Source organism: Oncorhynchus kisutch, linkage group LG7 (assembly GCF_002021735.2).
Source record: "Oncorhynchus kisutch isolate 150728-3 linkage group LG7, Okis_V2, whole genome shotgun sequence".
Classification (NCBI taxonomy): Eukaryota; Metazoa; Chordata; class Actinopteri; order Salmoniformes; family Salmonidae; genus Oncorhynchus; species Oncorhynchus kisutch.
The window spans coordinates 48,689,379-48,702,271 of NC_034180.2; the positions used below are offsets into that span (position 1 = coordinate 48,689,379).

The window sequence follows — 12,893 nt, forward strand, 5'->3', positions numbered from 1 at the left end:
CAAGTGTTGCTGACTGGCAGATCCCACAGACAACAAGTGTTGCTGACTGGCAGATCCCACAGACAACAAGTGTTGCTGACTGGCAGATCCCACAGACAACAAGTGTTGCTGACTGGCAGATCCCACAGACAACAAGTGTTGCTGACTGGCAGATCCCACAGACAACAAGTGTTGCTGACTGGCAGATCCCACAGACCACAAGTGTTGCTGACTGGCAGATCCCCTAGGCTGCTGCTTATGACAGAACGCTGAGGCATTGCGTCCTATAAATAGCCTGGTGAATGGGGACGCTGGCCTGTCTTTTCCCACACTGGAGACTACGTCACTGCAGTGTGCTGATCGGGGGCTGAGTCGCTCCTCTCATATGCCAGTCATCTGCTGTTGCTGCAGCTGACTAGCTACATGCAGGCAAACCATCAACCGCATCATAGCCCTGCTGCATGTGTGAACGACAAACAAGGCTAAGAACAGATTCTTCTTCTCCTCTTTCCGAACATTCTGTGACGTGCTTCATCATCGTATTATAGGCTACATCCAGTGGCTTTGATAGACTGGATGGAATACATGATTAGTACATGCTGACTATGAAGCCACATTACAAAGAAATGCATTACTATATTTTGTGTATACTGTATTTTATGTACATTATATTGTGTATATTGAAGTCTATACAGTATAACACATCTCTAAGCATATTGTAAATGTGACATTATAGCTACATACACTACCATTCAAACGTTTGGGGTCACTTAGAAATGTCCTTGTTTTTGAAAGAAAAGCACATTTTCTGTCCATTAAAATAACACCAAATTGATCAGAAATACAGTGAAGACATTGTTAGTGTTGTAAATGACTATTGTAGCTGGAAACGTCAGATTTTGTATGGAATATTTACATAGGCGTACAGAAGCCCATTATCAGCAACCATCACTCCTGTGTTCCAATGGCACGTTGTGTTCCAATGGCACGTTGTGTTAGCTAATCCAAGTTTATAATTTTAAAAGACTACTTGATCATTAGAAAACCCTTTTTCAATTATGTTAGCACAACTGAAAACTGTTGTTCTGATTAAAGAAGCAATACAACTGAGAAATTGCCAAGAATCTGAAGATCTCATACAATGCTGTGTACTCTCCCTTCACAGAAGAGCACAATCTGGCTATAACCAGAATAGAAAGAGGAGTGGGAGGCCCCGGTACACAACTGAGCAAGAGGACAAGTATATTAGAGTGTCTGGTTTGAGAAACGCCTCACAAGTTCTTAACTGACAGCTTCATTAAATAGTACCCGCAAAACACCAGTCTCAACGTCAACAGTGAAGAGGCGACTCTGGGATGCTGGCCTTCTAGGCAGAATTCCTCTGTCCAGTGTCTGTGTTCTTTTGCCCATCTTAATATTTTCTTTTTATTGGCTTTTTCTTTGCAATTATGCCTTATTGGCGTTGAGACTGGTGAGATTGAGATTAGCCTTTTAAAGTGATAAACTTGGATTAGCTAACACAACGTGCTATTGGAACACAGGAGTGATTGTTGCTGATAATGGGCCTCTGTATGCCTATGTAGATATTCCATTAAATATCTGCTGTTTCCAGCTACAATAGTCATTTACAACATTAACAATGTCTATACTGTATTTCTGATCAATTTTATGTTATTTTAATGGACAAAAAAAATGCTTTTCTTTCAAAAACAAGGACCCCAAACTTTTGAACGGTAGTGTAGATCAAGTTCAAAGTAATCCTTTACAGAAAAATAATGCAGTTTTGAAACTGCAGTAAAATCGCAGTAACTGTTACTCAGCATCATCTGGATATGTGTGCAACAAAAGTTCAAAGTTCTGTTCCCATTTCTGTCAAGCCGTCTACAGATATAGTTTGATGCATACGTTCGATAAATCCAACCTATGTACCACACAGAACACCCTGCAACTGCCATTGGAAATGATTGTATTTCTGGTGTACCAAAATGCAATGACGCTGTCGGTGTGATCGAGGTGTAACTGCAGTTATACTGCACTCTGACTGCAATCTTTTTTCGTAAGGGGTACCTATGAGACCTGACTATACAGTGGTCCATCATGAAAATCTTTGTTTGTTTTGTCATTAACAGCTGCTAGGACTCAACCAAGTCAGATAGCATAGTTGACAATGATAATATCTGCGGCATTGTCCATTGTCTTTCATTGTCCTAGTCTGTTCAGTAGAACTGAGTCAAATTGGAATTCTGAATGCTAGTGTTTTTTTTGGGGGGGGGCAAGTGTCTGGGGGCCTAGAAGTTTTAAAGCTGCTTTCTCTCTATTTACTGAGTAAAAAGCTACAGCGGTTTTACTTAAATCCAAACTTTGAGGTTCAAGTTGCTGAGAGAGAGAGAGAGGACATCCTATTAACCCCCCCACCGAAAAGAAAGCCGTGTGTAGTTAAGCCCCATGAATTCCAAAGCTGTTCCTTAACCAACACCAATATGTGTGTGAACAAATCCATGCTACCAACCATCTTGAGCATAGCATGACATTTATTTTATCCCCCTGATCGCCACCCAAAGCTAGGTTGCGACTCTGTCCGGCCTCAGAACGTGCCTCAACCCCAGTGGTATTATTGTTTTTATTCTTCCCTCCACACCCGTGGTGCCGTGAGAAAAGTAGATCACCAAACCAGACCAAAAGTTATCTGTCTTGGAATATGGGGGTGTGAAACGTTTCAAATTAGCTAGTGAGAGTGGATGATTTGCAGGGTGCAGGGTGGAGGTGGTGCAGGGTGGAGGTGGTGCAGGGTGGAGGTGGTGCAGGGTGGAGGTGGTGCAGGGTGGAGGTGGTGCAGGGTGGAGGTGGTGGAGGTTGTGCAGGGTAGAGGTGGTGCAGGGTGGAGGTGGTGGAGGGTGGAGGTGGTAGAGGGTGGAGGTGGTAGAGGGTGGAGGTGGTGCAGGGTGGAGGTGGTGGAGGGTGGTGGAGGGTGGAGGTGGTGGAGGGTGGAGGTGGTGGAGGTGGTGGAGGGTGGAGGTGGTGCAGGGTGGGGGTGTTAGTGGCTGCACAATGCCTGCCCCACACGTAACCTTCTTGAATGGATCTCTGCTTCAGCTCCGTGGACTGCAGATCCCGCCTTCCCCACTCATAAGTAGCCCGTACAGGAAGGCTCACACGGGCCCCAGCCAGGTCAATTCCAGGGCTGAATGGACAATTTTCTCTAATTGTCTGCATGACTGCCAGAGGGATTGTAGTATAGTGGGAGTGGAGTGTACATTCATGGCCAAAGGTTTTGAGAATTGTCACAAATATACATTTTCACAAAGTCTGCTGTCTCAGTTTGTATGATGGCAATTTGCATATACTCCAGAATGTTATGAAGAGTGATCAGATGAATTGCAATTAATTGCAAAGTCCAAATTTGCCATGCAAATGAACTGAATCCCCTCCACAAAAGGACCGGCTGGCATCATGTCAGTGATTCTCTCGTTAACACAGGTGTAAGTGTTGACGAGGACAAGGCTGGAGATCACCCTGTCATACTGATTGAGTTCGAATAACAGACTGGAAGCTTCAAAAGGAGGGTGGTGCTTGGAATCAATGTTCTTCCTCAGTCAACCATGGTTACCTGCAAGGAAACACGTGCCGTCATCATTGCTTTGCACAAGAAGGGCTTCACAGGCAAGGATATTGCTGCCAGCAAGATTGCACCTAAATCAACCATTTATCGAATCATCAAGAACTTCAAGGAGAGTGGTTCAATTGTTGTGGAGGCTTCAGGGCACCCAAGAAAGTCCAGCAAGTGCCAGGACCATCTCCTAAAGTTGATTCTGCTGCGGGATCGGGGCACCACCAGTACAGAGCTTGCTCGGGAATGGCAGCAGGCAGGTGTGAGTGCATCTGCACGCACAGTGAGGTGAAGGCTTTTGGAGGATGGCCTGGTGTCAAGAAGGGCAGCAAAGAAGCCACTTCTCTCCAGGAAAAATATCAGGGACAGACTGATATTCTGCAAAAGGTACAGGGATTGGACTGCTGAGGACTGGGATAAAGTCATTTTCTCGGATGAATCCCCTTTCCGATTGTTTGGGGCATCCGGAAAAAGCTTGTCCGGAGAAGACAAGGTGAGGGCTACCATCATTCCTGTGTCATGCCAACAGTAAAGCATCCTGAGACCACTCATATGTGGGCTTGCTTCTCAGCCAAGGGAGTGGGCTCACTCACAATTTTGCCTAAGATCACAGTCATGAATAAAGAATGGTACCAACACATCCTCCGAGAGCAACATCTCCCAACCATCGAGGAACAGTTTGGTGACGAACAATGCCTTTTCCAGCATGATAGAGCACCTTGCCATAAGGCAAAAGTGATAACTAAGTGGCTCGGGGAACAAAACATCCGCTATTTTGGGTCCATGGCCAGGAATGTAACGGCAGATTTCCAAAACTGAAACAGTACCATGTGGTGAAAAACACAGACACGGAAACAAACATCCACAAACCAACAGTGAAACCTCCCCCCAAAAGGAGCGGACTCCGGCCGCAAAACCTGAACTTATATGGGAGGATCTGGGTGGGCGTCTGTCCACGGTGGAGGTTTCTGGCGCGGAACGTGGACCCCACTTCACCATAGTTCTAGTGCGCCTCTTCGCCCGCCTCCGTGGCCTCTTTAAAGCGGCGACCTTCGCCACCGACCTTGGACTGGGTACCCTAGACATGGATCCCGAATGGACGGGGGATTCCGGCAGTGACAGGCGGGGGACTCCGGCAGAGCTGGAGTGAAGGACTCCTCCGGCAGTGCCGGACAGGCGGGAGAATCCGGCAGCTCCAGAGTGAAGGGCGATTCTGGCATCGCCTGGCTGACTGACGGCTCTGGCAGATCCTGGCTGACTGATGGCTCTGGCAGCTCCTGGCTGGATGGCGGCTCTGGCAGCTCCTGGCTGGCTGGCAGCTCAGGGCAGACGGGAGACTCTGGCAGCTCAGGGCAGACGGGAGACTCTGGCAGCTCAGGACAGACAGGAGACTCTGGCAGCTCAGGACAGACGGGAGACTCTGGCAGCTCAGGACAGACGGGAGACTCTGGCAGCTCTGGACAGACGGGAGACTCTGGCAGCTCTGGACAGACGGGAGATTCTGGCAGCTCTGGACAGACGGGAGACTCTGGCAGCGCCGGAGAGGAGGAAGGCTCTGGCAGCGCTGGACAGGCGGGAGACCCTGTAGGCAGAAAACGGAGAGATAGCCTGGTGCGGGGGGCTGCCACCGGAGGGCTGGTGCGTGGAGGTGGCACTGGATAGACCGGACCGTGCAGGCGCACTGGAGCTCTTGATTACCGAGCCTTCCCAACCTTACCTGGTTGAATGCTCCCCGTAGCCTGACCAGGTAACGAGTGGAGGACAGAGGAGCCGCTTAAAGAAGAAGTTATAGGTCTGTGAGAGCCAGAAATCTAGCTTGTTTGTAGGTGACCAAATACTTATTTTCCACCATAATTTGCAAATAAATAAGTAAAAAATCCTAAAATGTGATTTTCTGGATTTTTTTTCTTCTCATTTTGTCTGTCATAGTTAAAGTGTACCTATGATGAAAATTACAGGTCTCTGTCATCTTTTTAAGTGGGAGAACTTGCACAATTGGTGGCTGACTAAATACTTATATACTGATCGTATATAATATATATGTAAATTAAGCTGATGGTATATACTGTATCTGTATATGAAACATCCATTCAGATGGATAGCCAGGCAGCAGGAGACTGGTGTTCTCATCCTCCGCCCTTCTCAGATCACTAATGCCAGGGATGCCTAGTTTCTTGTTGCCTTGTTTCAGATGCATTTCTCCTTCAAACACTCAAACACATGAAATACTTAATGTGGGCGGCAGGTAGCCTAGCGGTTAGAGCATTGGGCCAGTAACCGAATGGTTGCTGGCTAGAAGAATCTGTCAGTGTTCCCTTGAGCAAGGCACTTAACCCTAATTTGCCCCCAGGACACCATACTACTATGGCTGACCCTGTAAAACAACACATTTCACTGAACCTATTATAATAAATAAAAAATTGAGACTGCTTATCGCACAGGTTTAGTGCCGAGAATACCTCAAAGAGTTGCATGGAATTGTCAGAGCTGTTTTTCCTGTGGTTCAGTTATAGTTCTGGTTTTCTCAGAGTTCTCATGCTGTATGGACCAGACTCACTGGACGGCATTGGAATGTAAGACACGTCACTGTCTCACCAGAACCACTCCGACACAAAGCCACCTTCTAAATATTTGATGCGCTTTGTCCTTTTAATGGCTTTTGAATAGCACCACAGATATACATTTCACTCAGTTTTACCATCAATATTTTTTATGTTTTATTTATTTCCCCTTTATTTAACCAGGTAGGCCAGTTGAGAACACCTTTATTTAACCAGGTAGGCCAGTTGAGAACACCTTTATTTAACCAGGTAGGCCAGTTGAGAACAAGTTCTCATTTATAACTGCGACCTGGCCAAGATAAAGCAAAGCAGTGCAACAACACAGAGTTACACATGGGATAAACAAAAGTACAGTCAATAGCAATAGAAACATCTATATACAGTGTGTGCAAATGGAGTAAGGAGGTAAGGCAAAAATAGGCCATAGTAGCGAAGTAATTACAATTTAGCAAATTAACACTGGAGTGATATATGTGCAGGTGATGATGTTCAAGTAGAAATACTGGTGTGCAAAAAAGTAAATAAAAACAATATGGAGATGAGTAAGGTATTTGGATGGGCTATTTACAGATGGGCTGTGTACAGCAGCAGCGATCGGTAAGCTGCTCAGATAGCTGATATTTAAAGTTAGAGAGGGAGATAAGTCTCCAACTTCAGCGATTTTTGCAATTCGTTCCAGCCATTGGCAGCAGAGAACTGGAAGGAAAGGCTGCCAAAGGTCGGTGTTGGCTTTGGGGATGACTAGTGAAATATACCTGCTGGAGCGGGTGGTACGGGTGGGTGTTGTTATCGTGACCAGTGAGCTGAGATAAGGCGGAGCTTTACCTAGCAAAGACTTATAGATGACCTGGAGCCAGTGGGTCTGGCGGCGAATATGCAGCGAGGGCCAGCCGATTAGAGCATACAGGTTGCAGTGGTGGGTGGTATATGGGGCTTTGATTACAAAACCGATGGCATTGTGATAGACTGCATCCAGTTTGCTGAGTAGAGTGTTGGGGGCTATTTTGTAAATGACATCACCGAAGTCGAGGATCGGTAGGATAGTCAGTTTTACGAGGGTATGTTTGGCGGCATGAATGAAGGAGGCTTTGTTTTTTCGAAATAGGAAGCTGATTCTAGATTTAATGGATTGGATTGGAGATGCTTAATATGAGTCTGGAAGGAGAGTTTACAGTCTAGCCAGACACCTAGGTATTTGTAGTTGTCCACCTATTCTGTATGTATCTATTACAGTATGATATGTTGTTGCTGTTCTCAATAGAGAGAACATTATGGACAAATAAAGAAAATGTGTGGTACTATTGATTTTTATTGATTGTTGTTTATTCACAGGCTGAATAAAGGCCATATTTGAAAAAATTAACATTATTAGTCCATTATTTGACCTCTTCTAAAACATGCACTACATTGGCTCATTTGAATCCAGAATAACAGGTGTGTTTTGCAATATAATTTATCCCATGGCTGACCCAATTTACCGTCAGTCCAGCCTGTTGTCCATAGCATTAGTCCTCAGTCAGCAGATGTCACCTCTGACCTCTTATCTCTTTCCCACACCAGATCCGATGGACCAAAACAGCCGGTAGCGCCTCGGACCGCTTCCAGGACTCCAGTGTGTTCAACGAGACCCTGCGTATCACCCGCATCCAGAGACTCCAGGGAGGACGCTACTACTGCAAGGCTGAGAACGGCCTGGGCTCCCCGGCCATCAAGTCCATCCGAGTGGACGTCTACTGTGAGTGGACAGGCCTCGGTCGCCTGCATGCCCTTTTATTCCACTGCCCCCCCCCCCGCAGCACACATCATCAGTTCTGTCCCCCCCCCCCTGCAGATTGCCTGTGTCCACTTACCCATGCCTTGCGTTTAAACTACTGAAGGACAGGCATTCACTCGCTCTCTCCTAGTCCTTACCCTCCCAGGCAACATGACGTTGTGGCTGAATGAAAATCATTTTAAAGCAGGTTAAAGCAATGCGGCTTTTTGAAATACATGAAGGTCTAAAAGAAGAAAACCACCACAGGTAGGATAATGCAGTGAATGAAATGTGCCATACACTCCCCCCCCCCCCCCCCCCAGTAAATAACTAAATCTACCTTTCTCAGGACAACCCATGTGTTAATTGCAGACAACAGCAGCCATTTCTCTGCGGATGCTGCCATCATATAAGTGACATTGCTGTTTTTATTCACTCAGTAATGGAACTGCGCCCCCCCCCCCCCCCCCCCCAGCTATGTGAAGTCCTGACAGTACACATAGCTGAAGAAAAGGATAGCTCTGAAACAGAAGGGGATTGTGATTTCCAGCAATACAGACTGAGTCTGCATTCTAAATGGCACCCTATTCCCTACATCGTGCACTACCTTTGACCACGGTCCATAGGGCTCTGGTCCAAAGTAGTGCACTATATAGGGAATCGGATGCCATTTGGAATGCACAATTAGACGTTTGAAGTCCTGCTGCCGATTCCTACATTGAAAATGTGGAAAAGCAGCAACCACACCTCAGGAAGTGTGTATTAAATACCCACTGGGCAAAAAAACTGGTTGAATCAACATTGTTTCCACGCCATTTAAACCAAAAAAAAACATGTATGTGATGATGTTGAGTCAATGTGGATAACTGATTGGATATTCAAAAAGTAATCAATGTCAGAGGATTTCATCTTTCTTTCACCCAACTTTTAACCTAAATCCAACATCATGGTTGATTTCACGTTGAATTCACATTAGTTGGCAACTCAACCAAATGTAAATAAAAACTAGACGTTGAACTGACGTCTGTGCCCAGTGGGGAGAGAGTTCACCCAAATTGCAAATCTAATTTTATGGCTATAGAAAATAGCTTGTGGACCCAGAGAGATAGCCACACATTGGTGTTCACTTTGAATTATCAAGTAGTACTTTATAGTGTTTCATTTGTGCAGCCGTTTTAGGTCTTGAGAGACGGATTGAGTTCAGCATTTAGATGGTGAATTCATTAATCGTTCTAATTGCTCTGTTTATCATGGCTGATAATTGCAAATTGACTGAAATGAAGCATTATGCAGATACTTCTAGTTTTAGTCCATCACATTACTGGTGTTTGCACACCTCACTCTCTCCAAAGCAGTGATTCAATTTCCAAGTGTCAGAGTACAGACATAATGTATAGGTTTACTGTGGCAGGCTAGATGGATATACTTACCCTCTGTGGATGTATCTGAACTAACCCGAACCCCTAGAAGCTTTTAACGCTGCAATCTTCCCCTTCCCCCCCTTCTCCTTCAAAAGAGTCAGCTACAAATTCCTCAACCCCAACAAATGAGGTTGATCGAGTCAGCGTCTCCATGTTTGAAAATCCACTGTGCCCCAGTAGCCGGGAGCTGAAAAATACAAAAACAAGACAAATGTGGTGCGTCTGCACTCTGTTCTTCTGAGAGAAAGGAGAGAAGGAAAGGATAGATGGGTTACTGCTGAGATACAAGATAAATAAGAGGAGGAGATGGACAGTGGCAGACAACATTGCCAGGGGGAGACAATGAGCCACAGAGCCATTACCCCTGACTCGGAGATCAGAACCCTTGCTTATTGTCTCATGTGTGCTCCACTGGGGGAGTCTTTTATCCATCCTGCCCTCTTTGCTACACCAGCTGATCAAAGCAATGACACGTGTAGCTGTTTCGCTGCCATTCAGCGATGCCGTGTTGGAATCCTTGCAGGTTGGTGATAAAGCACACGGATGACCCTGATAGAGGGTGTCTGACATCAAATTAGAAACTGTACGGACTAACTGACGCGGACTAATCTACAAAGCCATTTTTTATTATAAAAAAAAAAGTCAAAGATGTTTTAATGGTTTGTATAGGAAATGAGTCTGGCTCTGGACTGCCCGTGGCAGTAATTAGTCGGCTGGTGGAAAACAGCTTTTTCAAGGTGCTTGTTTGCATCCCAAAGTAACCCATACTAGGTGGCTCTTCCGTGGAGCACTTTTTTGTCATTAGAGAGCTCTTATCAAAATCAATTTTTTTTAAATCTCCCTCTTGATTGGAGCGGGAGCATTGGAGTCTAAGTGGTCCTTTTCACTGAAATTTGCCCCCCCCCCCCAAAAAAAAAATCTAAGCACCTTAGTGCAGTGTGTGTGTGTGTGTGTGTTTAATTGACACTAGTGAATGGGGTTGAGGATTCCTGGCATTTCAGACGTATAATAGAGAGTACAAAAGTGTCATTTTTATGTGGTTGTAGACTGTAGAAGTCAGGGATTCTCATTTTTGATACTCTCCTGAAAAATATAAACATACATACAGTGGGGAGAACAAGTATTTGATACACTGCCGATTTTGCAGGTTTTCCTACTTACAAAGCATGTAGAGGTCTGTAATTTTTATCATAGGTACACTTCAACTGTGAGAGACGGAATCTAAAACAAAAATCCCAAAATTACGTTGTATGATTTTTAAGTAATTCATTTGCATTTTATTGCATGACATAAGTATTTGATCACCTACCAACCAGTAAGAATTCCGTCTCTCACAGACCTGTTTTCTTTAAGAAGCCCTCCTGTTATCCACTCATTACCTGTATTAACTGCACCTGTTTGAACTCATTACCTGTATAAAAGACACTTGTCCACACACTCAATCAAACAGACTCCAACCTCTCCACAATGGCCAAGATCAGAGAGCTGTGTAAGGACATCAGGGATACAATTGTAGACCTGCACAAGGCTGGGATGGGCTACAGGACAATAGGCAAGCAGCTTGGTGAGAAGGCAACAACTGTTGGCGCAATTATTAGAAAATGGAAGACGTTCAAGATGACGGTCAATCACCCTCGGTCTGGGGCTCCATGCAAGATCTCACCTCGTGGGGCATCAATGATCATGAGGAAGGTGAGGGATCAGCCCAGAACTACACGGCAGGACCTGGTCAATGACCTGAAGAGTGCTGGGACCACAGTCTCAAAGAAAACCATTAGTAACACACTACGCCGTCATGGATTAAAATCCTGCAGCGCACGCAAGGTCCCCCTGCTCAAGCCAGCGCATGTCCAGGCCCGTCTGAAGTTTGCCAATGACCATCTGGATGATCCAGAGGAGGAATGGGAGAAGGCCATGTGGTCTGATGAGACAAAAATAGAGCTTTTTGGTCTAAACTCCACTCGCCGTGTTTGGAGGAAGAAGAAGGATGAGTACAACCAAAAGAACACCATTCCAAACGTGAAGCATGGAGGTGGAAACATCATTCTTTGGGGATGCTTTTCTGCAAAGGGGACAGGACGACTGCACCGTATTGAGGGGAGGATGGATGGGGCCATGTATCGTGAGATCTTGGCCAACAACCTCCTTCCCTCAGTAAGAGCATTGAAAATGGGTCGTGGCTGGGTCTTCCAGCATGACAATGACCTGAAACACACAGCCAGGGCAACTAGGGAGTGGCTCCGTAAGAAGCATCTCAAGGTCCTGGAGAGGCCTAGCTAGACTCCAGACCTGAACCCAATAGACAATCTTTGGAGGGAGCTGAAAGTCCGTATTGCCCAGCGACAGCCCCGAAACCTGAAGGATCTAGAGAAGGTTTGTACTGAGGAGTGGGCCAAATTCCCTGCTGCAGTGTGTGCAAACCTGGTCAAGAACTACAGGAAACGTATCATCTCTGTAATTGCAAACAAAGGTTTCTGTACCAAATATTAAGTTCTGCTTTTCTGATGTATCAAATACTTATGTCATGCAATAAAATGCAAATGAATTACTTAAAAATCATAATGTGATTTTATGGATTTGTGTTTTAGATTCCATCTCTCACAGTTGAAGTGTACCTATGATAAAAGAATACAGACCTCTACATGCTTTGTAAGTAGGAAAACCTGCAGAATCGTCAGTGTATCAAATACTTGTTCTCCCCACTGTATGTATTTATATGATATTTCACACTGTATTTATATGATTGATATGGTATTTATAAGGGAATTACATTTGGCATAAAAACACGTGTTTTTTCCTTCTTTTCATGCACTTTTAGCGTGAGTGCATCACAGGCTCCATTGATGAGTTTAAGGGGGAACATTTGATCGCAACAGATGACAACAACCACTTGAACCAGCACAGTTCATTAAATCCCTGCCACTGTACATAAATAGGTCCCTGGGACTAAGTAGATCATGTAATTGCACTTCATGCTTTGACCTTCACAAGTGTGTGGCAAACAAAGACTGCTTGGCGGCACCTTGATGCCATTGTTTCTATGTTCTTGCTCTAGATTTGGATGATCCCATTGTAACTGTCCACCAGAGCATCGGGGAGGCTAAGGAACAGTTCTACTATGAGAGGACGGTGTTCCTGCGTTGCATGGCTAACTCCAACCCCCCGGTGCGCTACAGCTGGAGGCGTGGCCAAGAATTCCTGTCCCAAGGCTCGGATAAGGGCGTGGAGATCTACGAGCCCTTCTTCACACAAGTAAGCCCAGAGTCCACACATGCTGCAACAACTAGATCAGGGGTCTGCAACTCGTGGCCTGGGGGCCAAATCCGTCCCGAGAGCTGCTTTCTTGTGGTCCCACTAGAGCTGTGGCTGTCAGTGATTATCAAGCAAATAACTGTCGGGTCTCACGGTAATTGACCGTTAATTAATATAAACACATTTAGCATCTCCTGGCTTCCATATACAGCCTACAAGCCACTGATTTTTGTAATTTATTTTTTATTTCACCTTTATTTAACCAGGTAGGCTATTTGAGAACAAGTTCTCATTTGCAACTTCGACCTGGCCAAGATAAA

General features: G+C 45.3%; 1 protein-coding gene across 1 annotated transcript in view; it reads left to right on the forward strand.

The window, feature by feature from the left end:
* LOC109894701 (MAM domain-containing glycosylphosphatidylinositol anchor protein 2) overlaps positions 1–12,893 on the forward strand; it is a 209,488-nt gene that overhangs the window by 72,820 nt on the left and 123,775 nt on the right. The window contains exons 3-4 of the mRNA XM_020488377.2: positions 7,708–7,882; positions 12,377–12,573. Of these exons, the coding sequence (XP_020343966.1) occupies positions 7,708–7,882; positions 12,377–12,573 (372 nt within the window). The remainder of the gene's footprint in view (positions 1–7,707; positions 7,883–12,376; positions 12,574–12,893) is intronic.